Source organism: Rhincodon typus, unplaced genomic scaffold (genome assembly GCF_021869965.1).
Source record: "Rhincodon typus isolate 14 unplaced genomic scaffold, sRhiTyp1.1 hic_rhity00001730, whole genome shotgun sequence".
Lineage (NCBI taxonomy): Eukaryota > Metazoa > Chordata > Chondrichthyes > Orectolobiformes > Rhincodontidae > Rhincodon > Rhincodon typus.
Window position 1 is genome coordinate 5,003 of NW_025967368.1, and position 19,998 is coordinate 25,000.

At 38.9% G+C, this 19,998-nt stretch overlaps 1 protein-coding gene across 1 annotated transcript; it reads left to right on the plus strand.

The window, feature by feature from the left end:
- Nucleotides 1–429: 429 nt before the first annotated feature.
- LOC125481327 (transmembrane anterior posterior transformation protein 1 homolog) lies at nt 430–19,179 on the plus strand (the record flags this gene model as incomplete). The annotated part of the gene is made up of 4 exons (XM_048592735.1): nt 430–539; nt 4,521–4,639; nt 13,738–13,900; nt 19,010–19,179. Coding segments are annotated over exons 1-4 (527 nt in total), but the record flags the coding sequence as incomplete, so codon positions are not given.
- Between the last annotated feature and the right edge of the window lie 819 nt (nt 19,180–19,998).

The following is a 19,998-nucleotide window of genomic DNA, read 5'->3' on the forward strand; positions in this document are numbered from 1 at the left end:
TTGTATTCTGACTCCCAGTATTCTGATTTTGGAGGAATGCCTTTTGTGCTGAATGGAAGTGTAGTTCTGTCAGCCTGCAATCGGTGTTGTCCTTCTCCGTGCTTCTCTTGCACACCTCTTGGACGCTATCTTAAGTATGTCATTGCGTCATGCAGTGTTCCAACTATCCACTTGTTGACCTGGCTGTCTCTGTCAGAAGGTGATGTGAGCTCAAGGAGAGGGTCTACGGGAAGGATTGGGTCTTCTCCAAAGAAGAGAGAATGTAGAGAATAGCCTGTGGATGAGTGTACGATGCTATAATAAGCATAAACCCACTCTGGAAGTTACCCATGACTCTTTCTTTTCCTCTCGGGAGATAAGGTGTGCATACAGTCATGCAGAATGCAGTTGAATAGCTCACACTGTTCATTAACCTTTTGATTTATAGCAGCTCTTGGCAATGCCACAGGTCTTGAAGCTCCTGGATGATCTTGCTCTTCAAGTTGTGCTGCTCATCATGTGAATCTGACATGGAACATCAAAGTAGACAAATCAATCAGGTACTAATGATCTGGCTAATACTTAAGGCCTTTGAATCATGGGTGGGAATGGCTGTGTGAACTTGGTGAAGATGTTTGTGAGTATGAGTGTGCTCAGTTCTGTTACTTCAAGGATTAAGGACCAGAAAATCCATTGTAAGGCCCTCTAGAGGTCTCTTGGCAACCAAGGATCCCATATTGGTGTAAAGCCACTCCCCTGTTTTGGCCAAAGTACACGTCTCAATTTTTGACTGTAGTCATCAATAACAGCAACTATCCCAAGCCAGTAACACCACTCTCTGGTCAGGGCAATCATGTGTCTTGTTTGATTATGAACTGCTATCAAATTCTCTCCTTGCTATCCTCCTCCCTCATCGATTTCCAGTACCTTAACTGTTTGAACTCCATAATCAATTGATGCTGCATTGGTGGATGTTAGGCCTTCCAGTAATGGTGCAGTTTACTGATATCCATGTTGGTCAGCTGAAACTGGTCTGAAGTCCTGTTCTGAGATAGATGGCAAAGGGAAACCTACACCTTGCTCGACCTATCTAGAACTGTTTTGGATTTCAGTCATGAGTGCATTGATGACACTCTGCTGGATTGTAGTCCAAATGTTATAGGGAATCATGGTCAGATTGCTGCCTTTGACTTAGAGCATGGGGCATGACGTCAGCCAAGCAAGGGTAAACGTCCTCCAGTGATCAGCCTCCCAAATAAGGGTATCAGCATTTGCATTACTTTTGTTTGATGTATACTTGATCTTGAATCAAAACTGCATGGGTTTAGTGGCCCGTTGGATCTCTTGCTCAAAGAGTGGTGGATGTTTCGAAGTAACTGAGTGGATTGTTTTTTTAAACGTTTCAAACTCTGCACAAATCCTAATGTCTGAAGTACAGGAACAAAGATGTCTTGCTGCAATTATACAGGACATTGCTGAGGCTACACCTAGAATAATGTGTGCAGTTTTGGCTGCTTCATCTGAGGAAGGATGCTGTTGCTATAGAGTGTAGCAAAGGTTTACGAAGTTGTTTCCTAAGATGGCAGGACCGTCTTATGAGGTGTGATTGAGTAGGTTAGGATTGTATTCACTGGCATTTAGTAGAATAAGGGGTTTTCATCGAAACCTATAAAGTTCAAATAGGGCTAGATGGGGTAGATGCAGGAAGGACATTTCCAATGGTAGGAGAGTCCAGAACTAGGGGTCATAGCTTAAGTATATGGGGTGAATAGACTAGACTAAAGGATCCATGTAGACTCCTTCCTGTTCAGGGCCTGGGCTGCTACTCTGTTGCTCAGATTTCTCATCCTCGGGAGTAATGTCTTGTCCAGAAAAGATGGCATTTCTCTGCTTTGACTTGCAAGTTAAACTGCACCATGTAGGCTAAAACAATGTTGAGTTTTGCAAGGGTTCTACTTGACTGTCAAGTCAAAGATGAATATGTTGTTCAAATTCACAAGGAGGGACTAGAAATTAATGTTGCTAAAAAAATTTATCTATCACACATATGATGGTGGCAGGGTGATTATGAATCTCAAATGGCAGTCTTTTGCATTTATAAAGTACCCAACCTCCTGTTTGAATTAGCGTCTTTTCAATGTCCTGTTCAGTGATGGATGGCTAGTTCCAACCGTGTGTCAAATTGAGACTGCAAGAATACTTTGCACCTTTGACAACTTGTAATGTTTCATCAACCCTAGATATCAGGTAGTCCTGATGCAGTTTTTGTTTAAGACAGTCTTGTTTGTAATATCCATCGCTGCCACAATTCCGATGCTTCTTTGGTGAATCTGTTGGGCAAAGCTTACCCTGGTTCTGCGCATGCTGGGCAGCAATCTGTTTTCCCCCTTCTCTTCAGCCTGAGATCTCCATCCCTGTCTGTTTTGCCATAGTCACCTCCCTGATGATAGCTTCTTCTTTGGTCTTCAGAGTCCAATCTTTCCCCCGATCAGGATGATGTGATCCCATGCTTTAAAGAAAATTTATTGAGATTTGTCGCTGTAAAGCTTGGTCCCTCATTATCCTGCCTATGGTTCATTTATAGGGGGGATCCGGGAGGATAATGTGATCAAGCAACTTCTCCAGCTCCAGGGCTATGGAATCAGGTTTACTCCTTTGTTTACTTATAGTCATAAGATCTCTGCGGTAGCTGTGTTGGCTGCTGCAGGCTTCCAAAACCTCTGTCAGTATCTCAAAATCTGCCGTGGACTTCTTTGAACATCTGTACCTCTTCCTATTATTTTCTAGTGGGCTTACCCACACGTGTTCCATCACAAATCTGACCTATTCACTTACATGAGGACATGGATGCCATGGAGCTGTGCATCCTCATTCGAGTCTTCAGTTGTTGTATAATTATGCCTTACAGATATTTCCCCAAATCTGCCCATCTTTCTATTCATCTGACCAGGAGGACTGCTTTCTTTTTCCTGTAATGTCAAAAGGATGCATGTGGAGAGCCTCTACCTGGAATTGGACTAAAGATCCTCCTCCAGTACCTGAATCTAAGAGCACCTTCAACCTTTCTTATAGATATTGCCAGTTTCAACTTCTTAACTTTAGATTGGCAAGGTGCCTTTCAACCTTGTTCATCTTGTTGACTTGAAACATCCATTGTGAAATTCTGCTGGCTATGTCAGAAATGTAACATGAGATTTGAACACACTATGGATGAAAGATCGTAAAGCAGGAATTATTTATTTCATTTGCATCAGGTTCTCACAAACATGAGAGAAATTAAGGTTAAGCAAAGATGTATTTACATTGAATAAAGCCTGAGATTTATTTTGGGTTCAAGAATCTCTTTGTCTGCCTGGCTCGTCTTCATAAGTCCACCTTTTCCAAAGATACCATTTTATTTAAAATATTTTAGGGAGGGTTTGTTCAACTATATCAACTGTCGTCCTTCTCTATACCCAATTTGGGTGGACATCCTACGTAACTGACCTTTCTTGCTCATTGCCCTTGCTTACTCACTACCAGCTGCTGAAGGTTCTGTTACATGTGATTGAGTTAGAGTTTGTATGTTTCATTTTGGATGTTAATATCACTAGCAATAGATTACCCTTTCGGTGCAACACCTGTGCCTCTGAAGATACCTTAGAGTGAAGTAATATCAAGTCTGATAGATCCATACCACATTGTTTCTTACAAAATGGGCTAGGTTTTGTTATAACGTTTGCCTAGAAGTCAAATGCAGGTCCAGTATATCAGCTTTGTCTCATTTTTCCCTCGAGAGCAGAAATTTGTTCAACTGTTTCATTCCCACTTCTTGCACAAATTGACTGTTGTCTTCTGAAGACTTCTAGCTATGCAGCTGCTAAACTCTCTTGCAGTTTTTTTCCCCCAATTTTGGAATGATCGGAACATTATTTTGGCAATTGCCCCTCAGTGTGTGGCTCATCACCAAATTACCTCTGTCAAGATGGAGAGCATTTTTTGATTTTTGAATTTTGATTCATGTGCAGCAAAACATCTTTGGAAATATACCATTGTAGTCTTTTAGGAGTCTCGAGCAAATGCAATTATCCTGTGTCCAATCCTGTTTTGGAGATCAAACTATCATAGAATGCGGAGAATAAATTCCTGTCAAGAAAAAGTTTTTCAAAGGATCTTTGGTAAAATGAATTCCATACTTAATGGGTAGCTGTTTTTCACAATTTGTATATGAATCTGACCCACCCTGTTCCTTTTCTCATTTCCCTCAAATATGCCTGGTTTACTGAAATTTGTGTATTTTCCCTTCTGTAAAGAATAATGGAAGTCTCAACATTCCAGCATGTGCTTCTATTGCGTCTGTTGTACCAAAATCAGTACAGAAAGGAACATAGGCATATAGTTTTCTCCTTTTTCTGATTTGTTGTATCAATGGAACATATGTAACATGTCTATATTTTTGAAACTTTAAAATGTATCTTCTAACGCATCGAAATTTGTATACTGTTAGTTTTTTGTGAGATCTGTTTTATGCTTTGATAAATGTTTTCTGTTTTTTTTTTCAGTTAATGTTTTTTGGATTCTTTCTCTGCCTGGATGCCTTTTTATATCTCTTTACTCTACTACCGTTGCGAGTCCTTCTAGCCCTAATGAGATTTATTACTCTCCCTTGTTGTGGCTTAAGGTAAGCTATATGTTGCTATTACACTAATTATTTGGAAAACACAAATGTTGTAAATAATTGGTTACCCTATTCTGTAGTCTATAAATATGACCTTAGTTCATATGTACACTAATGTCTGTCCGGTAGTGTTTTAGGATTGTTGAAAACTTTGCTGAGAAGTTTGCCCTTCTTAGTGAATCAGGACAAGATTTCAATAATTTTAAGACCAACCTCTCTCAGTTGAGTGGCTGAAACCAGTTGCAAACATTGTGTCTATGCATGTTTAAGATTTCTGTCTGCCCACTGTTTATATACTTTTGTGCATATTTAAAAATGGCAGGAAAAAGTCTTTTTGACTAAGGTGTATGGGGAAGGGTTTTCACACCAAAGTAAGAAAATAAATTATTGCTTTAGTTATGCAGTTTACTTTTTATAAAGTTGCAATTACATTAGGGGTTTAGCCTTGAGCTTCGCTAGTTCTTTTGCTTCCCTGCAAAATATATGTGAAAAAGGCCATTCAGTCCATTTTGGTCATTTCTCTGTGGAAAACTCCAATTAGTCCTTTTTACAGCAATGGGCCATTCATGTTTATGCTTTCACAACCCCATTCAAGTTCTTGATTATTCATTGCCTGAAGTAGCATTTTCTGACCTAAGCCCTAAACTTGAATTTGAAGGAAAGCAATTGTAACTAAACCACTGACAACAAGGTGCAGGGCTGGATGAACACAGCAGGCCAAGCAGCATCATAGGAGCAGAAAGGCTGACGTTTCGGGCCTAGACCCTTCATCAGAAAAGGGGGAGGGGAAGGGGGTTCTGAAATAAATAGGGAGCGAGTGGGAGGCGGATAGAGGAGAGGATAGGTGGAGAGGAAACAAACAGGTCAAAGAGGCGGGGATGGGGCCAGTAAAGGTGAGTGTAGGTGGGGAATTAGGGAGGGGATAGGTCAGTCCAGGGAGGACGGACAGGTCAAGGGGGCGGGATGAGGTTAGTCGGTAGGAGATGGGGGTGTGGCTTGAGGTGGGAGGAGGGGATAGGTGGGAGGAAGAACAGGTTAGGGAGGCGGGGACGAGCTGGACTGGTTTTGGGATGCGGTAGGGGGAGGGGAGATTTTGAAGCTTGTGAAATCCACATTGATACCATTGGGCTGCAGGGTTCCCAAGCGGAATATGAGTTGCTGTTCCTGCAACCTTCGGGTGGCATCGTTGTGGCACTGCAGGAGGCCCAGGATGGACATGTCGTCTGAGGAATGGGAGGGGGAGTTGAAATGGTTCGCGACTGGGAGGTGCAGTTGTTTATTGCGAACCGAGCGTAGGTGTTCTGCAAAGCGGTCCCCGAGCCTCCGCTTGGTTTCCCCGATGTAGAGGAAGCCACACCGGGTACAGCGGATGCAGTTATACCACATTGGCAGATGTGCAGGTGAACATCTGCTTGATGTGGAAAGTCTTCCTGGGGCCTGGGATGGGGGTGAGGGAGGAGGTATGGGGGCAGGTGTAGCACTTCCTGCGGTTGCAGGGAAAAGTGCCGGGTGTGGTGGAGCTGGAGGGGAGTGTGGAGCGGACAAGGGAGTCACGGAGAGAGTGGTCCCTCTGGAAAGCAGATAAGGGTGGGGAGGGAAAGATGTCTTTGGTGGTGGGGTCGGATTGCAGATGGTGGAAGTGTCGGAGGATGATGCGTTGATGCTAAACCATTATTAGGATATTCTAAACTGTTTCATGATAGTCAAGTAATGCTATTTAGGCAAACACACCTGCCAACTTGTGCAAAGCAGGATGCTGTGAAAGTAATTGACCTGTCAACCTGGTTTTGGGAAAGGGGTGGAGGTGCCCAAGAAATACTGGATGAAACAATTCCAGAATTCACTGTTTGATTATCGGTGGATCTTCATTTTAACATTCGGTTTCAAGTTGAGGCTTGATTACTTGATTTACTGACCTAACAGCAAGTATAATACCAAATGAGCCTAGCTGTCTATTGTAATTTAACTTATGTTTGTGTTCCCATAACAACCTTATCTATTCTATAACAAAATCAAAGCAGCTTTTTTGTGACATACAAATACAACACAAGTTAAACTGAAGCTCAAGTATTTCACCAGTTGCCACGTAAACCTCTTTGTGGAGAATAGTGACTGGTATTGGAGAAGCAACAAAATCTGTTTTTTGGCTTTGTTAAAAACGTAGTTTTTTGAAAAAAGAAGTGGGTAGTTGTGTCAATGATAACTTTTTTTTTTAAGAAGTTGAGAGCCAGAAAACCATTGTAGGATTCTGTGGGGCCTGCAGCTATGACTCAGGTTTAAGTGGTGACTTGGCTTCAGTTTCCGCTAATGGAAATAATCCACATTATCAATATTGCTAACACCATAAGCGTGTGTAATGTGTAAAATAGATGCAAACATTTTCCTTACAAGAATTGAGGCTTCTGAAGCTAATTGGATTGCTGGCCATAATCACTTCACCTACTTTTAATTTGATACTTGGAATATAGGTAACATTAGTCAACCAATATTTGTAATCTGTCCTTAGATGTATTGAGCATTAAAAGTCAAGCACGTAGTGTGGAACTGGAGTTGACCAGATTTTTTGGGGAATGCAAATGTTAAATGCAATTTCTTACAAGGCATCTATGAACCAGTTGGGTACTTGCAACAATGCAGCAACTTGAATGATCACTTTCTAGTGTCAATCAACCAGTTTACAAAAATTGGACTTCAAGTACTTTATAGTCAAGGATTTGAACTAAGTACCTTTTGGTTACAAGTCCAGAATCATAAGAATGTAAGCTTCAATACCCATTGTCTAAAAGAGATTGTGATACACGTCACTGACTCATCTATTTCAAACGGTTCACTGAGGTCTGAGATTGTTTCCATGAACTGGAGAGAGCCCTAGGTGCTTTTAATATTTTTTAAAAAAGGCAGTCATATTGAAATATATAGGCCAATTTGTTTAGCTTTTGTTGCTGGAAGGTAGAATTAGGTATCCGTGGTACTTTTGTTGAGAATGAGCATGAGGTTTTTAAGAGAATTTCAAAGTACCACTGGAAAGTAAGTTCACTACCTTGATCAAACATTTCAAACAAGTTACAGAATTAGTGGACAATAGTGGTCAATAAACTTGATCAGTGCTAAGTAATATGCTGTGAGATTGACAAGCAAATCTTTACTTTGTGTAGACAGTGGAAGCTATTAAATATCAGTTTCGCGTGAGATCAGTCACTGCCTGGATCTGTGTTCGACCAGTTGTTCTTCTTCAATATTCATGTGAATTTATGCTTTTGTTATTTCAAATCTCAACCATTCCAATGCATTACTGGTTGGTCTTCTACCCTTCATAGTGTTGAGGTTATTCAAAAATCTGCCCATGACTTGGCTCCTTGTCAAAGAATATCTCAACTTGCAACAAGAACGAGAATTCTGAAAATCTAAGATTTGCTCCTCTCTATCTCTGTAGTCTCCTCCATCTTCGCAACCATCAAATATTTGCATGTCTCTAGATCAGGCCTTTTGCATTTACCCAGTTTTGATCAATAATAGTGGCCGTGCATTTAGTCGTCTAGCTCTCAAGCTCAGAAATATCCTCCCATGACTCACTTTCTCTCCCCCACTTTCCTCCTTTCACGCTCCTTAAAGTTTATCTCTTTGATCAAGCTTTTGGATATCTGACCTAATGTGGCTTGGTGTCATACCTTGTTTTATAGTATTCCTGCCTTGAAACATTTCATTATATTAAAGGCACCATATGCTATTAGTTGTTGCAGAAACAAGATTGCAGGTTAAACAAAAATGTATAGGTGTTGTAAATTTAGACAGAGTGCATATTATGACCGGTCATTTTAACATTATAGATTTTAAGTGCAACTGTTTTTAAGTGTTTTTTTTTTTGCTTTCAAAGCTAAATTTAGTTTAATACTTCAAACAAAGGTATAGACATACATCTTGGTATGTTTCTGTTTGTTCAGACCTCTTCAGATTTTTTTTATCTTCAGAACAGGTCAGAGTTATTAAAATTAAAATGCCTTTGGGGATATCCATTGAAACTTCCAAATGTGTGAAGAATTGTAGCTTCTGTGACAATAGCATGGAGTGAGGAAGATACTTCAAAGGGATTCCAGCTTGCCATTTTTGTTTTGGAATGATGAGTTATTGGAATTTTGGTAGCCATTTGGATTGTTGGCTGGCTGACAACAGCCATTTGTGTACAGAACTCCCAGGAAAAACTTGAGTTATTGATGAGAGTTCTTGACAAAACGAGCATAAGGAGAAAGGCTTTTAGAAAACAACCGACAAAGGGCTTCAGACAACTTGCAAGTGCCCCCCACCCCGCCCCATGTCACATCATTACAGTGGCTGAGCCTGACTCCACTTTGGAAAGGGAAACTTCAAAAGGTAACAGGCCTCTAATGTACTTAGAGACTGTTACTTTCAAACGTATAAGCATCTTTTATTCTAACCTACTTCAATCTAAGTAAGTAATAATTTCTACTTAACAGAAGCAATTTTGCAATAAGCTATTTTTGCTTTATCTAAAGGCTAAAGCTTTGCTAATTATTTTTAAAATGAATCACTCAAATTAAAAGGGAGTTATTAACGCACACATTTTAGGTCATGGAATGCTTTGAGGAAGCACCTTTAATATGGTTATGACAATCTGAAGATTCATTGGGGAAGAGGCCCATGCGTGGTTGATGCTTTTCAATGTAAACAAGCTTTTTTTTTGTTTTTGCTGCAAAAATTCCAGGCATTACGTGAAGTTGCTGGCTGAAATCTGCAGTATCGATTATAGATCAAAAACATTGAAGATCAATGATCAGTGCCACAAAGCTGTTGCAAAGTAAATATGTGTTTCAGCTTTTAGGTGGAACAGTTAAATACTAGCCGGAAATTCAGTTCTCTGAAGAGATCATGCCTTGGCTGAGTAATAGATACTGTATGTAATTTGTCACCTTTTGGCTGGTGATACGGAATCGAGATGCTCAATAGCCAGATTTCTGAAGGACTTGATTGAAGCCTATTAGATTAATGAAGGGTCAGATCTTATTATTTGAGTTGACTAAACAGGGAAAATTTTGATGTTACTTTGTTGTGCTACTTATAAAGAACTGGAAACTAATTGTGTGGGTATACAACTAGGTGCTGGATTTACTACTGCACTGCAATTAGGTGTCAATAACAATGCATAACTATGAGCCGTGTGGACAGCTGCAGATTATACACTCTTTGAAACTTCAGTATTTTGAGTCTAAAAATGTGACCATTTTGAATTTATGGGAATAAGAAAACAACGGCATCAGTGAGTTAAGACCCAAATGTTTAAAAGGATTTAATATTGAACTGGATTGAGAAAACCTAAGTCTTGCAAAAATAAATAGATGCCGCTGCAACAACAAATGCGTAACTACAATCCATTTGCGAGGCTGATGGTGTTGTAGGTGGTTTTGATGAACTTAAATAATTGTAGACAGGCATTCAGTAGTTTTCTAACAGTTACTTGTGAAGAGGAAAGAGCAACTACATCTTTCTGTGGGCAGAAGAGAAACGATTACGTTTATTTAATAACTGAGATGGACAAGGAAAAAGTAAAAACCCAGGCATAATTCTTGAAATATTCAGTGCACACTTGCTATAGTAAAACGATTAGATCCACTGATACAGATTTAAATGCCTGAGGCAGAAACCAGATGAACCTGTTGACAATTTCTTATGATTGAAAAATATAGCCAGAAAATATAAATTCTGCACACCTTGAGGTACAAAAAGAATTGATTGGAAAGGACATTATTGCAGGATATAGACACTGTCAAAACACATGAAGTCACAGGTGAAAATACTAATGATGTAACTGGCAAATGTTCAGTTTAGTAAAAAGAAGGGTAACAGGATCAATACAGTTAGACAGCAACAAAATAACATCTACCAGGTCGAAAGACAGATGTTTAGGCATTCTTGATCACATGCTGTCGTGGGTACAGGAAAGCTTGGATCAAACTGCACATCTAATGGAAATCCAGAACTCTTGGAAAAGTTATGCAGGACAAGGAAAGAATATGGTGAGTGAGTTGCCATCTGGAGACAGAGCAAATGAGTAGGAAAATAAACCAAAAAATCCATACCCTGTAAAACGAAAAGTTTGAGGACACAACACAACATCATACAATTGCATGAATGGCTGTTCGTAGCAGTTCTCAGAAAAGAAATTCACAAAACTATTCAGATCAGGAAGAGGCTAGAAATGAGCACATGATCATCATAAATCTGAAGCTTGATGCTGGAGTTCAGAGAAATATTCTCTTATTTAAACAACGCCAGGAAAATTTTCCTGTATATTTAGCAGTACAAAAAATAGAGTAGTGCCATGCTAATGGGGGAATCTGTGATTAATAACTAGAAAGAATCCAAATCAGAATGACTTGAAGGCAAATATGTTAGCTATATATTCAATGTCATAGAAATGCATGTTCCTGCAAGTCTGAATGTTAGCGTTTGTGAAGAGCTGCAGATTATCTCTGAAAATAATGAGTTAACGGAGCCGGCAGTCGAGCTTGAATGTAATACACCCATTCAAAGGTACTTTCCGATCAGAAGCAGGAATGTGCCAGAATCGCACAACATACAAATTGGATTAATTCATTATGGGAGATAATATGCATAGCTGAATGAATAGGTTGCAGTCAGATATTAAAATTCTTAATTCCATCATTGAAAGAGACAAAGAGCTCTTGACAGAAAAAGAAAACAAACTAATTTTAGGAAGTTCAGGCAGCTAAAGATGATTTCCTGAAATATGCAGCACTACAAGTAAAAAATTTCTATGTATAGGATAAAGACATTGACCTGGAAAGACTGAAGGTTGAGCAGGATATAATGGCCTAGATCTTACAGCTAGAATTGATGCTACATACATTGATATTGCGTGCAAATATTTCTGTGACTTATGATCCCTGTTGATGGGAATGTGTAGATATCCAATGGGGAGACTGCAGAGTACAAAAAAATAGACAAAGACAGAATGGACCCTCCACACCCCTAGTTGCTGTATTACAAGCATGACTTTCAGTGTGAATGGGTTAGTTAAAGGGGTGATTGGCTCAGGGAAGAAAGGGTCGAGAATGGGTTCGTCTTTATGGATCAGGGAAGTAGTCAGATTGGGGGGTGGTGGTTGGGGCAGGATGATGGTATTGTTGGGAGATGATTTTGCTGTTCGGTTCACTTATGCTGTCTAACCAGAGCTAGAACAGGTATTAAACATCTTCCCTGGGTACTTAACCAGGAAATGTTAAGCGCTGCTTAGCAGGCCCAAGTCTGTGACTTTGAAATCAGTTACACAAGGTCCTAAGCTATCCAAATCAGCACATTGGAAGTTTCACCTTCCTGGTAATTTCAGATTGTGTGTATCAGGACTTTTGCGTGGTCTTGTCATGCAACTCCAGACAATTTGGAGCAAAATGGAAACCTGGAAAGAAGGCTGTGGAAGGGAAGCTGTATGGTTAGCAGAGAAGTCATTCCCAAGAAGGAGATCCTGTAACTCTGGTCAATATTCTGATAACAAGTGTTTTAAATAGGCAATGTGAAAAAAATACGGGAATGACAACACTGAGTTCCAAAAGCAAATTAATGAATCATAGAATCAGCTTGTCGCTATTAGTCCAAGTTTGATTACTGGAAGCCTATAGCAAACTGTGACAAATGTTGGGAATATGTGAAAGAGGAAATATGAAATGTGAGAAGCCAAGCAGGAAGCTGAAAACTGGTGAAACATAAATGCATAAAATGGTTGGAGGAAAAGCATATGCTATGGAATTGTGATAAAGAGCTGAAGAGAGATACTACGAGACCAAAGACAGATTGTAGTGGCTTTAGTGCAGAAGAGGCATAACATATTTTTGCCAACTGAGCAATATCTTGAAGGTATTTTCAGAAAAGAAAATAACTTATTTAAGGAAGTTGATTTGTTGATGTTTAGTTTCCGTAATAAAAGTTAATTATTAGAATGGTCGTTCATGTACAGACATTTATTTTTAAAGAATGTGTTATATTGTTTGTATAATTTGTTGAGCTCTAAATGAATTGTTATTAAGTTATACATAGTGCAACAGTAAATGCAGACCTCTACAGTCAGCTGCTAAGCATCATTGTATTGGTCTAGTAGCTATACAGCTTTATGAAGCTTCTGAAGCTGTGACATTTTGAGTCTCAACGTTTGATTATTTCAAACTTATGGAGATCAGCAGACAGTGATGGATGTAAATAAAGCAAGAATATGGTTAGTTAGTATGCAGCTGCAGCCCATGATTAGTGAAGCAAATGGAGTTGTGCCATGGAGGAGCATCTTGTGCTGTAGTGGTAGTGCCCCTACCTCTGAGCCAGAAGGCCTGACTTCAAGTGCCACCTGCTCCCAAGGTATATAGTAACACCTCTGATTAGGTTGAACATGTCGATTTAAAAGCATCTGGACTGCTAGTGGTACTATCCCTATTTGTGAGCCACAAAGCCTTTTAACCTGGAGGCCCAATTTCAAGTTCCACCTGTTCCAGAGGTATATAATAATGTCTTTAAACAGGTTGATTTGAAAATATAAAAGTGGACTGTTGGTGAAATAGAGAATAAAAGGAAAGTATTACTGTAGCTGTGAATAGGCTTAATTTAGACTGCATCTGGAGTACGGTGTACATGGGAAATGCATTTATAAGTCGCAAGCATTCTTTGTGTTGCTGGGGACTATCAAAAGAAGCAAAGTGGAATTAATTAAGATTCTCCCCTTCTCCATGGGGTGAACAGCTATAATAACATTAGGCTGCAAGCAATTAGTAGTCACTGAACTGCCTTTTAAGCCATTTATTTTATTCCTTCATGGGCTGTTGGCACCGCTGGCGAGGGTAACATTTATTGCGCATCCCTAAATGCCCTGGAAAAGGTGGTGATCATCTCCCTGCAATCTTGAAAAAGTTGAACCTTGTTGAATAAGTTATAATTTGGGTTTTAAATTGATGTGTTTAGCTTATAGTTGAGTAATTAATTATTTATAAATGATTATTTTAATTACTACTGAACAGCCTCACTATTTCTAAAATGCCTACTTGTGGACTGTCTTGGAAATAAATGTTGTTTAATTGTATTCTCAGCGATGGACGGCTGCTACAACCTGCTCAGGTATGTGACATACTCAAGGCACTTATAATGGTCATCTGCTTTGTTATGATGCACTACGTGGATTATTCCATGATGTACCATCTCATTAGAGGACAATCTGTCATCAAACTCTACATCATCTACAATATGTTAGAGGTATGTAAATAAAGTAAGAATTTTCTGTTGGATTGATCTAAATTAAAAGTTTATTTGTTTCAAGATCTAATTTGTATACTCCAGGAGATTTTGCATCTGTGATCTTTAGGGGAGTTAAGATTGAGGGGAACAAGTTATGCTGCTTCTGTTGACCCAATATAATACCAATTTGTTTTGATTACAAACTTAAACTTAATACTCCTGATGCAAAAGAGGAATAGTCATCCTTTTAGGTTTGTCTCATTACTAGTGTTCCAAATTTTGTTTGTTTTCTGTATTTTTATATAATCACAAAGTTTATGGTACTGAGAATAGCTAGTTGGCCCATTGTGTTTGCAAACTGAATAAAAAAAGCCACTCAGTTGAATCCCAGTTTTCAATATCTGGTCTATATAGTACTGCAGATCACAGCATTTTAAAGTGCGTTTCCAGACTCCTTTTAAATGAATCACCAGGTTTCTGCTTCTATCATCCTTTTCAGACAGTGAGTTCCAGGCCCTGCCATTCTCTGGATAAAAGAATAAGTCTTCATCTCTCATTTGTGCTAATCACTTCTTAATCATAGATCATAGAATCCTGACATGTAGAAGCAGGCCATTTGGCCCATTGAGTCCACACTGAACCTCTGAAGAGCATCCCACCCAGACCCATTCCCCTGTATTTCCCGTGGCTAATCCATCCTTGGACACTATGGGCAATTTAGTGTGGCCAGTCCACCTAACCTGCACATCTTTGGACTGTGGGAGGAAACCAGAGCATCCGGAGGATGTAAAGAATGCAAGTATTCAACATAAAGTTTATAATTTATCATTGTCATTGAGTTAATTATAGGCACGCCACAAGAAGTTAGAAAGAGTTCTTTTAAATCTGTTGCCCCTAGTCCATGATCTCACTGCATCAGGCCAATCAATTTTATACATCTCAACAAATCTTCCTTCAGTATCTCTGTTCCAATTGTTTGCTTTATAGCTGCATTTTTCCAATCCTGGTAACATCTTTGTAAATCTCTTCTACACACTTTCTAGTGTAATTGTATATGTTCTATAATGAGGTGACCAGAACTGCAGTAATAATTACTCAGTAATAGTAAGTAATGACTTATACTGTTCCAGCATAACCTCCCTGCTCTATGTTCTATACTGTGGCTAATAAAGGAAAGGACTACGTCATCTTAGCCACTTTACAGGTCTGCCCCTCTCACTTCCTTTCCAGCTCTCAGTATTGTCCCATTTATAGTGAATTCTCTTAGCTGTTGGTCCTCCTCAGATATATCCTATTGCATTTGTATACCTTGAATTTTCATTTGTCACTTATCTATCCATATGACCAGGTCATTGATTATCTTCCTGTAGTCTGCACCTATTCTCTCTACTTTCAGTTGCATGACCAATTTTTGTGTCACCTGCAGCCACCTTGATCATACCTCCTACATTTACATTCGAACCATTTAATGTATATCACAACAAGCAGGCGACCTTGTCCAGAGATCTCCAGAACTCCACTGGAAACAGCCTTCCTGTTGCAAAAATAGCCATGAGCAGTTATTGTTTCCTGTCACCAGTCTTGTATCCAATTTGCTACATTCCTGTAGACTCCATTTTTAAAAAAAATCAATCTGCCATTCGGGACCATGGCAAAAGTCTTAGTAAAATTCATGATATGCTTCATTAATTGCATACCCTCAACAGCCCTCCTTGTTACTTCCTCAGAAAAATTCAGAGCCAGACACAGTCTTTCCTTAATAAATCTATGCTAACTAACCTTGATTGATCTGAGACTTTCTAAGTAACAGTTTATCTTGTTTCTTGGAATAACTCCATTGTGTCCTATTAGTTTCTTCATAAAAAGATTTGTGCACCGTTCAATGGAATGAGACTATTGATGAAACTCATAGACACAGAAAATAGGAGTAAGAAAAGGGCATTCAACCCCTTCAGCCTGCTCTGTCATTCAATATGATCACAGTTGGTCATCCAACTCAATACTCTTGTTCTGTTTTCTCCCCATACCCTTTGATCCCTAACTCCTTACAATTGTGCAGTGCCATGGACTAGTCTTCATTTAATCTGATCAAATAACCATAGATAAATCATTCAGTGAAATAAAACTTCATTATACTAAAGGTAAAAGTTGAATACTCCAGTCTGCCTGCTGTTAGTGCAGAAAGACAAATAGTGTGTTCAGTGAACATCTATCCCTTTTCATCAATTCATTTATTTTAGCTTTTGATCTCACCTGCCCTGGCTTCCTGTCCCTCTCTCCTTCCTGGCCTTGTGTGCAGTCGGATAGTCGAGGCATTTTTTTTTTTTCTGTGCTGTTTTTCCCAACGTGAAGTTGCATCCGAATTTCCAAGCAAACCTGTTTTCTTCATCCTGAACAAAACTGGCACATCAATTGGCATATATTCAGTGGGGCTTCCACTTGAATATTCATCTGAGGTGAATATAAAATGTACTCAGATAATTGTTGCTGACGAAACAGTCAACTGATTGTTTCTGTTCACTGCTGATCATATCTTCTGAAATCATTTGGCTGAATTTGACTGATTTAAACTTGACCTTAAAGTAATTGTATCATTAGCATGGGAAATACACACAAATGCAACTCCAATTAACTGCCAGTTATTGACATTAATTAGGGCTCCTGTGGTGCAATGGTAGTGTCCCTGTCTCTAAATAGAGAGGCCTGGATTCAAAACCTACTTGCTCCAGAGGTGTGTAGTAACGTCTCTGAATGTTAGGTTGAATAGAAAATAACTAACGTTAGATTAACAGACCTCCTTATGGCACAGTGATAGTGTCAGTAGCTCTGGTTTCAAGTCCCACCACCAGCACCACACAATCCCCTAAACCAGGCATGTGTCGTAAGACATCTGAATAGTTTAGCTAAATATATGTAACATTAGATTAATAAGGGTCTTGTGGCCATGTGATACTGTTTCAATCTTTGAGCTAGAAAGTACAGGGTCAAGTCCACCTGCTCCAGAGGTGTGTCATAACAGATGTGAACAGGATTTTTTTAAAGAAAAAGCATTGAATTAATGTTGCCTGAAATTCTGGCTGCAATCTGGTAAATAGGTGCTGTAAGCCCAAATGAGTCATTCCCACATAAGGCATGGGTAATCTAGTGACCAATAAAATCTTCTGGCAAAATGTCTTTTCATTCAACAAACAAGATCACAGGTAATGAGATTTCACTGTGATATATCATACATTTAAAATTTGCACAATCTATTTCAATAAGTTCTACCCAGATTTCACGGATATCTGAGTTGAAACTTTGATATGTTCCTTAATCTTTGCACCAAGTCTTTTTTATTTTAAACATTCATAGAGTTGTGCAGCATGGAAACAGACCCTTTGGTCCATTTCATACAGCATCCACCACATTCACTTCTTCTGTCTGTGATCTTCTAGGAAAATAAATATTAAACCAGAACAGGTTGTTGTTTACAAATCTATTTTAGCACTGTCTGATTAGCCACACCATTTCTTAAGCATTCACTAATTTCTGCCATAACATTATAGTTAGCCACAGTCCAGAAAGAACCACAGAGATCTCCCTCTAATGGAGAGTGACACCTGATTGATTTCTAGACCAAGAGGCAAGGTAAGGAGTAGGCCTCCATGAATTACCACAACCGGTGCAAATGATTGAACCTGTTGAAGCCATTCTGCATTGCACTCTGAGCCATCTAGTCAACTGAGCTAAACAACCCTCCTGCCTAAAAATATGAACATCATAATGTATCTATGATACGATTTGCCTGTGAATATGTAACGTATCCCTTTTTTGGGAAACTTCTGTGAAATTTGCTATTGTTTAGTCATTTGGTGTTATGTCCATTTTCCAAGTGCTTTTTTTTAAAAAGAAAAAATGTCTAGTCCCCTTTTGTTTTTTTGTTTTGCATCCTCCCTCGATGTGGAGGGTAATAAGAAGAGGGAAAGATGGATTCTAATGCAATAAAACATCAGTGTTTTAAGAGCGCCAGAGCATGGCAACAGTCTGTGTTTTGCATGCAAAACAAAGTTTTCACGGTATTTTTATATACATGTGGCAATAAATCTAAATCTAAAACAGTCACTGACTCCTCCACATCATCTTAGGTACTCTCCCTCTATTTGTTATCAGCCATTTTTCTTTTTTTTAAAACACTAATTTTTGCTCTAAACCAATCATTTTTTTAACTAGCATGCATTGAAGCTGTACCTTCATTGGACCTGTTTTTCCTTTGCCCACTCTGTTTAATTTTCCAGCAGTTAACTTGACCTTTATCTCTATTAGTATCCAGCTCAATATTTCTATTATTTTTTATTAGTATTTATACAAAGTATTAATTGTGACAAATATTTAATATAACGTAGGAACATAAAAGTTGAGAACAAGAGTTGGACTTGACCAGGGAGCCTGCTCTGCCATTTGATAAGATCGTGGCTGATCTAATTGTATCCTCTACTTTCTTGTCCAGCCCCTAAAACCTTTGACTCCCTTGTCAGTCAAGAACCTATCTAATTTGTCCTGAAACATATTTGCTGACTCATTGTTTTCTGGTCAAGACAGGTCCACAGAACAATGACCTTGAAAAGAAGATCTCTTCTATCTTGAATGGGAGATTGCATATTTTTAAACATTTTCCTATTCTCTTGTCAATTCTAAACTCCCACAGAAAGGGATACACCCACTCAACATCAACTCTGTCAAGTGTCCTCAGGATCTTTATTTCATTCAATAAGGTCACCTCATGTTTTTTTTTCCGGCTTCAATAGATGTAGCCCAATTGATACAATACTTGCTCGTAACACCAACCCTCCATCCAAGAAATCACTCTGCTGACCCTTCTCTGCATTGCTTCAAATGCAATTTGATCCTTTTTGTTTAAATAAAAGCAAAATTCTGTACGGTACTTCAAATGTGAGTTGCAGTGCCCTATGCAAATATAGCAAAGACTTCCTTACATTATATTCTTAAATGACAATATTTCCTGTACTTCATCACTTGCTGTACCTGTGCACTAAAGTTTTGTGATTCATCTATCATTGAATTTTATTTTTACTAAGTCTGAGTGTAGACAATATTCCATTACGGTTAACACTGGCTGATTTTCCATAGGTAGCAGATCGCCTCTTTTCTTCCTTTGGACAAGATATTTTGGATGCACTGTATTGGACAGCCACCGAAACTAAAAAGAAGAAACGAGCTCATATTGGGGTGATACCTCATTTCTTCATGGCTGTGCTTTATGTCTGTATCCTTTGGGAGTCACTTATTAAAGCTACCAGGTTTATTAAATGCTTTCATCAATTCCGCCTGTTAATTAAAGTTGAAGTTTAGCATGCTAGATATAATTACTTTAATGTGTGCACAATTTATTGGAAGTTGATCGTTGTTATCTGTACTTTTTTCATAAGCATCTCTTTTTTTATAGCATTAAGTATGTTACTTATTGCATTCTGTCCTGAAATGAACTTGGGAATTGCTGAATAGTTTTGAAGTATAATCTAAGTAACCAAAATGTGTGCTAACAAGATTCAGAGGCAGGCAGAAAATTATACTAGACCATTATTTGCTTTCAAAGTCAGCGGGAGGCTAATGCTGCTCCTTGTTGTTTCTGCACAAATGCTACAGCAGTTGCAGGCAAAGGCAGGCACATTGCTAAATAACAAAATCAAAAGTTTGATGCTGATAAGATTATAAGAAATAGGAGCAGGAATAGAACATTCTGCCCATCAGAGATACTCTAGCCCACTGTCACAGATGTGCTGTTGCACTGTTAGCTGCATAAAAATTAAATCATGTTGAATGCATTTTGGAAAGGCAAATTAGGGCAGGACTTGTACGCTTAATGGTATTTCATAGCTACTGCACAAATATAGCAAAGGAATGTCATTTATTGCATTTCTATGGTAACCAAGTCAAAGCATCATTAGAGATGTACAGCATGGAAACAGACCCTTCGGTCCAACTTGTCCATGCCAACCAGGTATCCTATATAAATCTAGTCCTGTATGCCAGCATTTGGCCTATGTCCCTCTAACACTTGTTATTCATATTCCCATCCAGATGCCTTTTAAATGTTGTAATTGTACCAGCCTCCTCCA